The sequence below is a fragment of the Benincasa hispida genome, chromosome 2 (genome assembly GCF_027475165.1).
Source record: "Benincasa hispida cultivar pf3 chromosome 2, pf3_genome.v1.1, whole genome shotgun sequence".
Classification (NCBI taxonomy): Eukaryota; Viridiplantae; Streptophyta; class Magnoliopsida; order Cucurbitales; family Cucurbitaceae; genus Benincasa; species Benincasa hispida.
The window spans coordinates 58,864,395-58,879,160 of record NC_143479.1 but is presented as its reverse complement, the minus strand read 5'-3'; the positions used below and the strand labels follow the sequence as shown (position 1 = coordinate 58,879,160).

General features: G+C 35.6%; 1 protein-coding gene across 1 annotated transcript; it reads left to right on the top strand.

Annotated features, from left to right (window-relative positions):
* Positions 1-496: 496 nt before the first annotated feature.
* On the top strand, positions 497-5,904 carry LOC120071583 (beta-galactosidase-like). Its single transcript, XM_039023923.2, has 18 exons — positions 497-988; positions 1,081-1,176; positions 1,269-1,381; positions 1,484-1,550; positions 1,682-1,774; positions 1,935-2,078; positions 2,707-2,795; positions 2,897-3,002; positions 3,097-3,184; positions 3,323-3,441; positions 3,538-3,702; positions 3,908-4,080; positions 4,191-4,300; positions 4,397-4,506; positions 4,596-4,706; positions 4,834-4,944; positions 5,052-5,257; positions 5,350-5,904. The coding sequence occupies exons 1-18, from the start codon at positions 824-826 to the stop codon at positions 5,453-5,455; spliced, it is 2,172 nt and encodes a 723-aa protein (XP_038879851.1). The 5' UTR covers positions 497-823; the 3' UTR covers positions 5,456-5,904.
* Positions 5,905-14,766: the final 8,862 nt, after the last annotated feature.

The window sequence follows — 14,766 nt, the reverse complement described above, 5'->3', positions numbered from 1 at the left end:
AAATAAAAATTATATTAAAATATATGGATTAAAAAGATATTTTTTCAATATAAATCTGAAGCATTTTGTATAATTTAACAATAAATGAGCCCAACCATCTTCTTTATCGATAATGTGGGAGCGAGTAATTGAACATATATAATATTTTAGCTAGTCGAGTTATAATTATTGAGTTACATGATCAATATTGTTATTTTAAAAAAGAAAACTAGAATTCAAATAAAAATGGATTACTTATTTGAAACATGCCAAAATTACAAAGTCCAAGTCGAAGTCCATCCATTTTTTCTCTTCCTTAAATTTACATATTATTATATTTCAGGGAGCCATCACAAGTCCACTACTCTCTTACTTACCTGTACACATTCATGTGAAATGATCATATAATAAATTTATTTTGAAAAACAATACAATTTTCAAGAACCTATAATCATAATAATAATAATTATTATTATTTAATGCAGAATTTAAATCCAGTGGAATTACTTCTAAAATTACACCAATTCGCAAAAGGGTAGTTTGAAAATGGTAGAAGCAGAAGCATTTTCTCAAAAAGACAGTGAAATGGCCCCCACCCTTCTCTCTCTTGTGCTTCAAATGCTTAAAAAGCAGCTCTCTCTTGCAGCAGAGCTTCTCAATATTCCATAAAAAATCCTTACATTTTCATTCCCCATTCTGTTTCTCTCTGTTTTCTTCCTCAAAAGAATCATTCCAATACAGAGAAGGAATTGAAGAAAAAGAAAAAAGAAAACAAAGAAGAAGAAGAAGAAAAGAAACAGACCCTTTTGTATGTTACCACAAATTTGTGTTGGGAAGTGGGAAAATGTTGAAAATGTCAAAGATTATGGTGATGTTATTGGGTTTGTTTTTGTGGGTTTGTTCTTCTGTAATGGCTTCTGTGACTTATGACCACAAAGCCATAATCATCGATGGCCGAAGAAGAATTTTGATCTCTGGGTCTATTCATTACCCCAGAAGCACTCCTCAGGTTCGAATACTTCCAATGTGAATCACGGGTTTTTTTTTCCCCCCCTATCTAATCACTTTTTGTTTTTGGGTTTTTTCTTATGGTTGTTACAGATGTGGCCAGACCTTATTCAGAAGGCTAAAGATGGAGGGTTGGATGTTATTGAAACATATGTTTTTTGGAATGGTCATGAGCCTTCTCCTGGACAGGTAAAATGGAGAATATTTTGTTTTTGCCATTTGGGTTTTCTGGGGTTTGATTATACTGATTCTTTTGGTCTTCTTGTTTTGTAAATTTTCAGTACTATTTTGAAGATAGATATGATTTGGTGAGATTTGTGAAGCTGGTTCAACAAGCAGGCTTATATGTTCATCTAAGGATTGGTCCATATGTTTGTGCAGAATGGAACTTTGGGTAAAACTATTAAATTGGATATTTACTGGAATCTTGTTAATAATTTGTCTTCATGTGGGTCTGTTCTGATTAATTTATCTTTACTTTACTTCAATGATTCAGTGGATTTCCTGTTTGGTTAAAGTATGTTCCTGGGATTGCTTTTAGGACTGACAATGGACCCTTCAAGGTAAGAAAAGTTCTGAAATGTCCATGGAGGCATGGACATTTCTCAGTTATTCCTCTCTATCTCTATGTTGAAGCAAATAATTTTATGAGTTGTTTACTCTTGAGTAATGGATTTAATGGTCTTTAATAAAGGTGGCTATGCAAAAATTCACTGAGAAGATTGTCAGTATGATGAAGGGGGAGAAGTTATATCATAGCCAGGGAGGACCCATTATTCTGTCACAGGTAACATCCAACAAACATATAAATGAGAGACTTTTCTTGGATTCAAAACTGGGTTTATTGCAAATTGACCATTCAGTTAAAACAAATTTACAGTGATGAACTTTCGAAGTTTTTACTTAGGTTTCCCCCCTCCTCATTTTTAATGTTTTTGGGATGTCAGATTGAGAATGAATATGGACCAGTGGAGTGGGAAATAGGTGCTCCTGGTAAATCTTACACCAAATGGGCTGCTCAAATGGCAGTAAGTCTTGACACTGGAGTACCATGGGTGATGTGCAAGCAAGAGGATGCCCCTGACCCTGTGGTAAGCTACTTCGATCCCTTTCTGTCACGGGTTTCTTTTACTTTTCTTGGATGCTCTCCGTGTCAAGGAACATGTACTAGGTTGTTTGTGCGACTTGTTTGGACTGAGGATGGAAAAATAGGGAGTACAGAACTTTGATACTGTTCCCTTTTGAATTCATTAGTCATACATTTAATATGAGTGAACCTCTTTTATTGGTGGGATTTCAACATTTAACGGTTCTTGATCTTGATTGTTTTTTTCCCTTAATTTGTAGGTTTTCTTTTTATAGACTTGAAGCCATGCCTGCCTTCTTATATAAAACTCTTCTTTTGTGGCTTTTTTTAGTTTCTATGTGAATCTGTCCTTTTCTTGATTCTCAGTCTTAAACCCTTTGAAGCTGAAAAGGAAATATTCTTCTTTTTTTCCCCTTATATTTTACTCTTTCTGGAGTTGTCTTTTCACGTTTTGTTTTGTTTGTTTCTAGATCAGTTAAAATGCTATCAATTCTTGAGTAGACTATAGGCCTATAAAAGTCTTCTTTAACTATTGACTTTTATTAGAAGCCAGTTGATTCTTGAAAATAAACTTTTCTTGCATCTCCCATATTCTCTTCTCTAAAACTTCTATTTGCTTGGTTCTGCTTCAGATTGACACCTGCAATGGGTTTTACTGCGAAAACTTCGAGCCGAACAAGGTTTACAAACCCAAAATGTGGACAGAAGCCTGGACTGGTTGGTAAGTAACTTATTCGGCCTCTATTCGCCAAATTTTGACAAAGAAATTCTGATTTTTAAAGGATTAGAATTGACATGCTTCTCATTCGTGAAATATTCAAGGTTCACTGAATTTGGAGGCCCAGTTCCTTATAGACCAGTTGAAGACTTAGCCTATTCTGTTGCGAGATTCATTCAGAATCGTGGTTCTTTCATTAATTATTATATGGTAAAGAGCTATTGAGATTGTTTCATAAAGTTTGGTTGATCAATGGAAATGATATCATATCCTTAAACTCTTTCATAATTTTCTCTCATGTCAGTACCATGGAGGAACTAACTTTGGCCGAACTGCTGGCGGACCTTTCATTGCCACTAGCTATGACTATGATGCCCCCATCGATGAATATGGTAAGCATGTGGCAATAATAGCTTCCAAAAATATACTCAACAAAACAAAACAAAAAAGGAAAACAGAGTATAGTATGAGATGTCCATAAGATTATCAAATATTTTGTCTACTCTAATAATTTTTCTTGGATATGGTAGGCCTATTGAGGGAACCAAAATGGGGTCATCTGAGAGATCTGCACAAAGCCATCAAGTTATGCGAACCCGCTTTAGTATCAGTAGATCCTACCGTGTCATCGTTAGGAAGCAAGCAAGAGGTAGTAACATGGTTTAGCTGATGAAAAATCATGCAACTATAGATGCATTTTTTTTTGCAAGACAATCTAATTCGACTCTTTTGATGATTATTTAAGGCTCATGTCTTCAAGACAAGATCAGGGGCGTGTGCTGCTTTTCTAGCAAACTATGATCCATCATCTTCTGCAAGAGTCACCTTTGGAAATCATCCATATGACCTGCCTCCTTGGTCCGTCAGCATCCTTCCTGACTGCAAAACTGTCATTTTCAACACTGCAAAAGTAAGACAGGATTCAAATTGCTTAGGTCTAACCTTCTTATACTTAAATGGTTCATAGAGTATTATAAATTGTATCTTTCTTTAAAGAAACAGAATGACAAACTATGTATGCTGATGGATTGGAAACTTTAAACCTCTTCGAAACGTACCATTCAATTTTTTTTAATTTTTGAAACGATGAAATTTAATGAGATAATTCTTTATAGGTCAATGCTCCAACTTCTTGGCCTAAGATGACGCCAATTAGTTCATTTTCATGGCATTCATACAATGAAGAAACTGCTTCTGCGTATGCTGATGATACAACCACCATGGCTGGGTTAGTAGAGCAAATAAGTGTAACTAGGGATGCAACAGATTATTTGTGGTATATGACAGAGTAAGAACTCCTTCACCTATTACAGTTTCGCCCTTTTTCGAACTTTTTATCGAACAATATTGGAAAAGAATCACTTATATCTTACTCTACCTCATGTTTATCTTTCTCAGTATAAGGATCGACTCGAATGAAGGCTTCTTAAAGAGTGGACAATGGCCTCTTCTCACCATCTTTTCAGCAGGCCATGCTTTGCATGTGTTCATAAATGGCCAACTATCTGGTACATGACAGTAAATATGTTTTTTTTCTTTACATATCCTTCCAAGCATCAACTTGATGATTCTAACATCATGATCTTATTATATTCTGAATGTAGGAACTGTATATGGGGGGTTGGATAATCCCAAATTAACATTCAGTAAATATGTTAACTTAAGGGCAGGAGTTAACAAGCTTTCCATGTTGAGTGTTGCTGTTGGTCTCCCGGTTAGTTTATTTGGTTTCCAATTTTTCATGTTTCTTTAAAACATCATTGATTCCAAATTTGACTTATATTTTCGTTTGCTCGATGTCAGAATGTCGGCCTGCATTTTGAGACTTGGAATGCTGGCATCTTAGGTCCCGTCACATTGAAGGGTCTAAACGAGGGTACAAGAGACATGTCTGGATATAAATGGTCTTACAAGGTACATTACTACACCAATGTACCCTCATTTTCGCTTTCAGCTATGTATTTCAGTTCGTTGGATGTGATGGCAATGATATTAAAGTTTTTAGAAGCTAGAGAATCTAAATTACATTACTCATGGGTAGGTTGGCTTGAAAGGAGAAGCCTTGAATCTTCATACCGTTAGTGGAAGTAGCTCAGTTGAATGGATGACAGGCTCATTGGTGTCTCAAAAACAACCCCTCACATGGTACAAGGTGAGAGAAGTTCAAATAAACATTCTTAAATATCTACATTTCTATGTGGACAAAGACTTTTCTAACCTTGACATAATGTGAACTTCTGTTATAAACCGAATATGCAGACAACTTTCAATGCCCCGGGAGGCAATGAACCGTTAGCTTTAGATATGAGCAGCATGGGTAAAGGGCAGGTATGGATTAATGGTCAGAGCATCGGACGCCATTGGCCTGCGTATACCGCACGGGGTAGTTGTGGCAAATGCAACTATGCTGGAATTTTTACTGAGAAGAAATGTCATTATAACTGTGGGGAGCCTTCACAGAGATGGTAAAAGGAGTTAACCCCTACACACTGATTTATAAGTTATGTATACCTATCATTTGTGCTCGTTTTTTATGATAAAGCTTTTGAAATTTCAGGTACCACGTTCCTCGTGCTTGGTTGAAACCGAGTGGGAACATCTTAGTGATTTTTGAAGAATGGGGTGGCAATCCTGGGGGGATTTCTTTGGTTAAGAGATCCTGATAACACAAATAAGCTTTCAATTGAGGCTGCCTACAGCTAAGCTCAACCATGCCTCATATTTCCCTCTAGTTTTACTATATACACATAGATTTCTCAAATTATATAGTTCATCTCGAGTTGCTTGCTTGAACCGCTTGCCAAACTCAGGCTAGTAGCTTTGCACATCTCGGACTGAACACATACATAGTGATCGAATTCGCAAGAGAATAAGTGGAGAAGAATACCATAATCAAACACCATTTTTATACCAATGTAGATAGTGAAGAAGTTTGCTATGTATATAAAAGGAAAATCCATTTTTGGGTTCAATACTTTGATCCCGGATTCAGACCCAAATTTATTTATGTGGGAACTTATGTAATGATTCGATCATCGGTCGAAGTTGTAATGTTTGAATACGATACAAATATTCAAGCAAAGTACACAATACCATTATACTTTTCACAAAAGTGACTTCAAAGTGACCGTAATGTATTTCTTATGAATGCTCTCCATTGATGTGATTTTTATTGATTTAATTCCTTGCTTGATACCTACCTTTGTAAAAATGTACACGTACTTCAAAGTTGATTCCAATAACAATTTCAAATTATGAATTAACCCTACTAGCAATGTCTCTATCAGACTGTAGACACAAGGCATCCTCTGAGTCATTAAAGTTATCAATCAAAGAAAATATGTTAGGGCTTTCAATGTCTAGCTTTCCAACACCCAACTAAAGGCACACATTGACTAAGCCTTTTTTAAGTATAATTGTTTATTATACAATATGCCAATGTTTTTTTCTATTAAAAAAAAGTTCATGCAATTTTCCTTTATAATTGTTGATTTTATTTGATGGGTATCGTTGATGCCAAAGTTTAGCCAAGAAAATCCCATCTGACCTTCACGTGGCAACAACTGTAAATTTGTAATTCGAGGAAGAGATGACTTGCAAAACAAAGAAAAATGACTCCAATGCCTAAGTCAGTATGGGAATTATAGAGTAGAAAAGAAATCAAAACTTTAAGTTATCTTCCTTTTGTTGGGGATGATGCCCTAAACTCTCGTGTCCTATAGTTTGTAAACACAATTTTGAACAAACGCTTGTGATGTATAATATATAATATTTTCTTCACTTATTGTCTATGAACATTGGATGTTTTATTTGTTTTACCACAAACCAATAAACTAAGATCCCTGGTTGTCGTTTGTAACTTAAACATGTATATTGAGACATATAGGTGGATAATGTCTTAAGTGATAACTAAAATGGTTTGTAGTATATGGATATAGGAAGGAAACCTTATCTTGGTAATGCTACGGATGCGACCCGCTTTGTAGAATAGTTACAAGTATTGTGACTTGCTACAGATAGTCTGATCCTGATCATTCATGTGGGGACATGCGAGCGGGGACGTCCTATACAAAGAGTTTGTATAAAACCGGACCACAAAGTATTAACGTCTCGTTATATAACGCCATTCATGACAGAGACTTCACTTCATTAGGATGACCATAGGTAACATGACCTCAATCCTCAGTGAGTTGGGAACTCTTGCCTTTGAGGGCGGTCCTTTGATTTGCATGAATGCGAGTGGCCACACCGACTCAAACCTACCACTTTGGAGATTCGTCTGATTTGGGAGCTGGGAACTCAACTACACAAGATGGAATTCACTCCTTCCTTGAAGTAGGGGTAAGTAGATGGATTTACTCCCTTAAGGGTTGATTCCGGGGCTTGAACGATGTGGCACCACACACCTTCTCATGGCTCGAGAGGTGTCCACACATAGTAGGACTATGTTGTATTGTTCATTAGAGAGATCAGTGGTACTTAAGGAGTTAGATGTAACTACAGGGGCAAAACGGTAAATTGGCTCAACTATACGTACGAGCATTTGTGAAAGGTTATTGTACTGTTGATTGATTATATCCGATGGATACAGAAATATATCTGTGGTGAGAAGAGTGCGGCTATCGGTCTTTAGTGGAATGTCTGGCAATTAACGGATGGTGGATTTCGTAGCTAAAGAGTTTAGTCAGCTATTCACGTACCGTTGGAGCTTCGAGTCATAGGTCTATAAGGTCCCCTTGATAGCTTAATGAATTCAAGTTGAGAATCAGTTTTTGGGTTAGTTTGAAGTATTCAAATTGACAAGAAGAAGTTCGCGTGTTCAAATTGACAAGAAGAAGTTCGATTATATATGATATGATTGAATTGGTTAATTATATATGATATGATTGGCTTTATGTATGAGATACATTATTTGGAGGAAAATGATATAAATATGATTTATATCTAGTGGAGGAGAAAAGACTATGGTTCATATGTTGCATTCGATGTGATATTAAACCATAGGTTAATAAATATAATATAATTATATTTATTATTTAATTTGGACAATTATGGGATAATTGTGCCGGCATTTTCTCCGTAACCCTGTAATAGTGGGAGGTTTCATTCAGTTTTTGTAACTGAAGAATAAAATGAAAATAGTTTTCATTTTGCAAGAGATCGGTCGTTCGCTCACGTTTGGTGTATACAGCTTATTGCATAGCAAACCGAGAGTCTACACGATAGCTCAACGTTTCTACACGATCGTATACACACGCACCTTCTTTATAAATGATAGCATAGGATTTGCTAAACGATCGTCTAGCTATTTCCTAAACGATCGTGCGCTCGAATGCTTACTAAACGATCGTTTATATGATCGCAACCTATTTACTAAACGTTCGTGTACCACTTCCTAAACGATCAAGCATCATCTATACGATAAACATCAGCCTTCTCCCACTTGCTTGATTGTGGTATACGATATTCTCTTCCTCCTCCCTCTGCTAAATCCAACAGAGCCCACACCTCCTGGATTCTCACACCGAGAATACTGAGGGTTCTAAGTGGTGGTGTCCTCCCTATTGCTGTGTTTGTGTAGAGGTTGTTCGTGGGTAGACGATCGTGATTTGGTGAACGACTGGAGTATACGTTCTCAACGAGAGCGAAAGGAGTAGACCTTGGCGAGAGCGAGATTTTGGTAAAGAAAAATTGTTCAACTGGTACGTATCTTGCTCTCTTGTTGTTTAAGTTTCAAAGCATGCCTGTAATTTGTTGTATATTGCATAACTAATCTAGTAGATTGTGAATGCATTAATTCTGTTACAATGAGTTTGGAACGATCTCGCTTCCGCTCAGAGGTACTCTTGTATAAGAGTTCCTTAAATTGGTATCAGAGACAGGTTCTGATATTCCAAATTCATTGATGCAAAGAATTACATTTACTTTCTCGATGGGTAAAAAACATGTATGCTCTCTGTTTAAACGTTAAATAGTTTATGGATGTGAGATTAATGGAGTTTCTGGGATGAAGCCTCTAGTTGTTTAAATTCTTTTACATTTGAAGTTAATTGTAAGGACCCTTGCATTTTTTGGTGTATTAACTGTTATCTATCTATAATTTTAAAGAGTTTAAATCTGTGAGTCGTTCGTGAAGAAGCTTCTAGCAAGAAGTTGTTGTTCTTTGAGGATGAAGACGACCAAGCGTTGGTCGGCTCGTGTAAATGATGGGGTAGACGATCGTTGAGTATCGGATACTTGGAAGCAGGTTAATGCGCGCGTACTAGACGATCGTGTAGCTTAGCAAGCTTCATGACTTAGTTCGTGACTACACGATCATATAGTAAATCATTTACTTGAGCGCTTGTTAAGTGATCGTCTAGACGATCGGGCTTCACAGCTACGTCGTCGTCTAAATGATCGTTTAGCACTCGCGTGTTTTTGTCTTGTGCACTAAACGATCGGGTACCTCATGCTTCATCGCATAGTTATTGGTATTCAATCATAACTAATCGATCGTATACCTGGCCGCATTTACTAAACAATGGGGAGCTTCGCCCGGACGGTTCAAGACTTAGTTCGCCTATGAACCAGTTTGCTCGATGGAAATATGTAATAGATAGAATTTGTATTTCCAATTTTGAGGTGGTTCATCCCGGTCCATTACAATGCTCAAAGGGGAAGAAGATTCAGAATTCTGGTGAAAACATAGGAAGAAATCGAAAGGTAACATAAGGGTGGCCGTCTATTCGAGTGTGTCTTAAGTGTTGGCCCCGAATGGCCTATTTATAAGTTTGTCGCAACGTTACAACGCTAGGGAGAGTGTTGTAATGCTGCGGCGCATTTTTGCTGAGCATTAAGTTGGCGTTATAATGCTACCCCTGACACTTGGTTGCATACGCGCGGAGGTGGGAGTTCCATCAAACTACGTAGCGTCATAACAGTATGGTTGTGCATTGCAATGCTACCATTTTGCCGCATAGCGTTGGGGTTAAGCGTTGCACTAGCGTTGCAACGATGGCATTGTTCCATCTTCGGAGCACTGCAACCTTAGAGTAGTGTTGCAACACTGCTCTGCACCCGAGCCTACTGCCTTCAAGCATCAAGCGAGCATTGAGCTTATGTTTTGGAAGAGCGTTGCAACACTCGGCAGGGCAGAATCCTTTAATGTGTTGGTCTTCTTTCTTCATTTGTTCAATTTGGCTCCTATCTTGGCCATTTTAATGTCTTTTTGTCCCGAACACTTTATTCGACCACTTGTACACTCGAGTCCTACAAAACAATTGATTTAAACATATTAAGTAGCTTAATAACCTCTAGTTAAGTAGAAGAAGATAGCACATTTTCGATGTTATCAAAGGGTAAGAAAGCCAAGGCTGCAAAGGGAATCTATTTCCATTGCAACCACGAGAGACACTGGAAGAGGAATTGTTCCAAATACTTGGCAAAAAAGAAGAAATCCAAACAAATTAAATATGATTAATTTGTATTGGAGACTTGTTTAGTAGAGAATGATAATTCTGCCTGGATAATTGATTCAAGGCCACTAACGATATTTGTTCTTCATTTCAGGGAATTAGTTCTTGGAGGCAACTGGTAGCTGGGGAGATGACGATGCGTGTTGGAACTGGGCACATCGTCTCCAGCTTACTTTACAGAATAAATATATTTTACTTGAAAATGTATTTTTTGTTCCTGATTTAAAAAGGAACTTAATTTTTGTGAAGTGTTTGATTAAACAAAACTATACTGTTAATGTCTCTGTAAATAAAACGTTTATTTTCAAGAATGGTGTAGATATTTATTCTGTTGAGCTGGAAAATAGTTTACATGTGCTAAGACCGTTAGCAACTAAAGCCCTCCTAAATATTGAAATGTTTAAAATTATGGCAACTCAAAATAAAAGACTTAAAATTTCTCCTAAGGAAAAGACCCGTCTTTGGCATCTAAGATTAAGACACATCAATCTCAATAGGATTGAGAGATTGGTTAAGAATGGACTTCTAAGCGAGTTAGAAGAAAATTCTTTACTTATGTGTGAGTCATGCATTGATGGCAAAATGACTAAAAAATCTTTTACTAGAAAAGGTCATAAGGATAAAGAACCCTTGGAACTTGTGCGTTCAGACTCTTGTGGTCCAATGAATGTTAAAGCAAGAAGAGGGTTTGAATTTCATTAATTTTACTGATGATTATTCAAGATATAAGTATGTTTATTTAATGCAACATAAGTCTGAATCCTTTGTTTATTTAATGCAACATAAGTCTAAATCCTTTGAAAAGTTCAAAGAGTTTAAGGTTGAAGTTGAAAATGCATTAAATAAAACGATTAAAACATTTTGATCTGATCAAGGTGGAAAGTTTTTGGATTTTACATTCAAGAACTATTTGATAGAACATTGAATAGTATCTCAACTCTCAGCACCTGGTATACTTTGGCAGAATGGTGTATTAGAAAGGGGAAACTGAACTCTGTTAGTTATGGTTCGGTCTATGATGAGTTATGCTTCCTTACCTGACTCGTTTTAGGATAATGCAGTGTGTTCCATCCAAGAGTGTTAAGATAACACCTTTAGAATTATGGAATGGTCGTAAAGGTAGTTTACACCATTTCAAAATATGGGATTCCCCAGCATATGTGCTTGAGGCTTGAGGCAAATCCTAAGAAATTGGAACCTCATTCAAAATTGTGTCTATTTGTAGGTTACCCTAAAGGAACGAGTAGTGGTTACTTTTATGATCCTAAAGAAAATAAAGTGTTTGTGTCGACAAATGCTACATTTTTAGGAGAGGACCACATAAGGAAGCATAAACTCGCAGTAAGGTTGTGTTGAATGAGCTTTCTAAGAAAACTATTGAACCTTCAACAAGAGTTGTTGAAGAACCCAACACCTCAACAAGAGTTGTTGAAGTTGGTTCATCTAGTAAGTCAAATCCACTTCAAGTGTTGAAGGAATCTCGACTTAGTGGAAAGGTTACAAACCCGCCTATTCGTTATATGGGTTTAACAAAAATCCTAGCTATGGTAGTTGACAGAGATGTTGAGGATCCACTGTTTTATAAGAAGGCAATGGAGGATGTTGACAAAGATGAGTGGATCAAAGTTATAGATCTCAAAATGGAACCTATGTACTTCAATTGTGTTTGGGATCTTGTAGATCAACCTGATGGTGTTAAACCTATAGGTTACAAGTGGATCTACAAGAGAAAACGGGATACTGATGGGAAGGTGAAAACCTTTAAGGCTAGATTTGTGGGAAAGGGTTATACCCAAGTTTAGGGAGTTGATTATGAGGAGACTTTCTCACCTGTTGCCATGTTGAAGTCTATTCGGATCCTTCTATCCATTGCCTCATATTATGACTATGAGATTTTGCAAATAGACGTCAAGACTGCTTTTCTGAATGGCAATCTTGAGGAGACCATTTATGTGGAGTAGTCTAAAGGATTCATAATCCAAGGTCAAGAGCAAAAGGTTTGCAAGCTTAATCAGTCCATTATGGATTAAAGCAAGCTTCTCGATCTTAGAATATAACTCCATTCATAATAGAGATTTACATTTCACCATGATGACCATAGGTGACATGATCTGAATCCTGAGTGAGTTATGAACTCCTACCTATGAAAACAGTCATTTGATTTGTATGGGTGAGAGTGGCCAGAACGCCAACTCAATAAGCCTTTGGGAATTCATCTGATTGGGGAGTTGGGAATCTACACAAGACAGAATTCACTCATTCTCCAATGTCGGGGTAAGTGGATAAATTGCTCCCTTTAGGGATGATTCTGGCGCTAGGGGTGGAAACAGTTCTGTTTGGTGGTCAAATCGAATCGAACCAAATTTTTTAATATGTAAAATCGAATCGAATCGATTTATTGGTTCAAACTGAACCGAACCAAACTGTATATATGCGTTTTTAATTAAAAAATGGTTCAGTTCGGTTTAGTTTTAAATTCGGTTTTAATCTTTATATATATATATATAAACGGTTCGGTTCGGTTTCAATTTCGAAAATCGAAATTGAAACAAAACCAAACCGAATTAATTCAATTTTTCTTCAAACCGGACCAAACCGCATTCTTTGGTCTCACTGAGTTTTCGGTTCAGTTCGATTCGATTTTTAGAAATGGTTCAGTTTTTGCGGTTTGAATGACCACTCTAGAATGTGGCACCACACCCTCTCCTGACTCGAGAGAAGTTTTGGTTATAGTTGGACTGTGACTTATTATTCATTAAAGGGATCAGTGATACTTAAGGAGTTAGATGTAACTACAGGGGCAAAACGATAATTTTGCCCTAGCTGTACTTACGATCAATTTGTGAAGGGTTGTTGCACTGTTGACTGGTTATATCCAATGGACACATAAATATATCTGTAGTGCGAAGAGTGCAGCTGTCGGTCTTTAATGGAGTGCCCGACAGTTAATGGACGTTGAATAATTTAATTAAAGAAGTTTAATTGATTATTCAAGTACCATTAGAGCTTCAATCTACAGATTCATGAGGTCCCCTCTGTAGCTCAACAGGGATTTAATGAGAATCAATTTTGGATTAGTTTGAATTGTTCAAACTAATTGAGGGAATTAATTATATATGATATAATTATTATATTGTATTTGATACATTATAATATAAAGTTTATTTGAGAGGAAATAAATATTTGAATATGATTCAAATATTAATTTTGTGAATTGGTTTCATATAATTAAATTTAATATAAATGAGATTTATATTAAATACCATGTATTAATGAGAGAAATAAAAACTATAGGTTATATTGTATTTGATATAATATAAACTATAGGTTATATATTATATTAGATATAACATATAGTAAGTATATATTATATATTAAGTTAGTTAATGTATAATTATATATTAAATAAATTGAAATTAGTTTTAATTTATTAAATTTTATTTTGAATTTTGAATTTAAAATGGAGGGAGTTATAACTTTCTCCCCCTAATATCTCTCAACCTTTTACGTGTGTGAGGTGTGTTTGATTGGGTGACTTATTCTTCTTCAAAGAAGAGAATACAGGAGATTCAATCTTTGTGTGTGACTCTGGAAAACCTCTCAAGAAAACTCTTCTCTCCTCTCAATCTCTCCCTATAAAAAAATCTAAGAGCCCAATAAACTCCTTAGTTATTCTTATCCCAATAGAGAATATAAGATTCTATTGTGGTGTTGTCCTCATTGTTGGAGGTCTTTTAGTTCGTGGTAGATCATGACCAGAGAAAAGGATTCGTGAAGAATGGTTCTTCAAGGATGAGGTTTACTTGAAACCCTAATTTATTTCCTGTTTAATTTTGATAGCATGCCGTAAATTTACTGTTATTGCATAATGTTTGTATTATGTAATTTTGCGTTCTGTGAAAATTTAAAATGGGACGATCCATGTTTCCGTTCAAGACCTTCACAGGTTCCTTCATATTGATATACTACTGATACACCAATACAATACTTAAAATAGATTTAGATCATGAGTGATATACTATTGAGAGAATAAAAATGTACATAAAATGAATTTCAATTACTATTGATACATCTATGTTATAATTTAAACAAAATTTGAATGAGTGTTGATAAATTACTGGTATACCAATTACTTAGTATTGCATTTTCAGCTGACCATGATATACTATTGATACACCAATGTTCTACTTACAATTCATTTTGAATGAGTACTAATATACAATTGAAATGCCAATGTTAAACTTTAAGTATCATTTTGAATGATACACTTCATATTTGGTATATTGACAATATCATTGATATATCTTTTTTTTTTTTTTTTTTTTTAAAATTTTTAAATTAGGTATATCAATCAATTAATATACGAAATAAGAAATATTTGTCATATAATTAATATACCAAATAAATATAATTTATATACCATTAAAATCATATAAAAATTTTGAAAATAAAACAAATTAACTAATATAATTTATATTTGATACATCACTTGACAAAATTAATGCATTTAACATATA

Excerpts from the sequence above, each read along its gene's own strand:
- LOC120071583 (XM_039023923.2), top strand. The coding sequence starts at position 824 with ATGTTGAAAATGTCAAAGATTATGGTGATGTTATTGGGTTTGTTTTTG. Across the intron at positions 2,079-2,706 it reads AGGATGCCCCTGACCCTGTG|ATTGACACCTGCAATGGGTT; the intron begins GTAAGCTACTTC and ends GTTCTGCTTCAG. Across the intron at positions 4,945-5,051 it reads AACCCCTCACATGGTACAAG|ACAACTTTCAATGCCCCGGG; the intron begins GTGAGAGAAGTT and ends CCGAATATGCAG.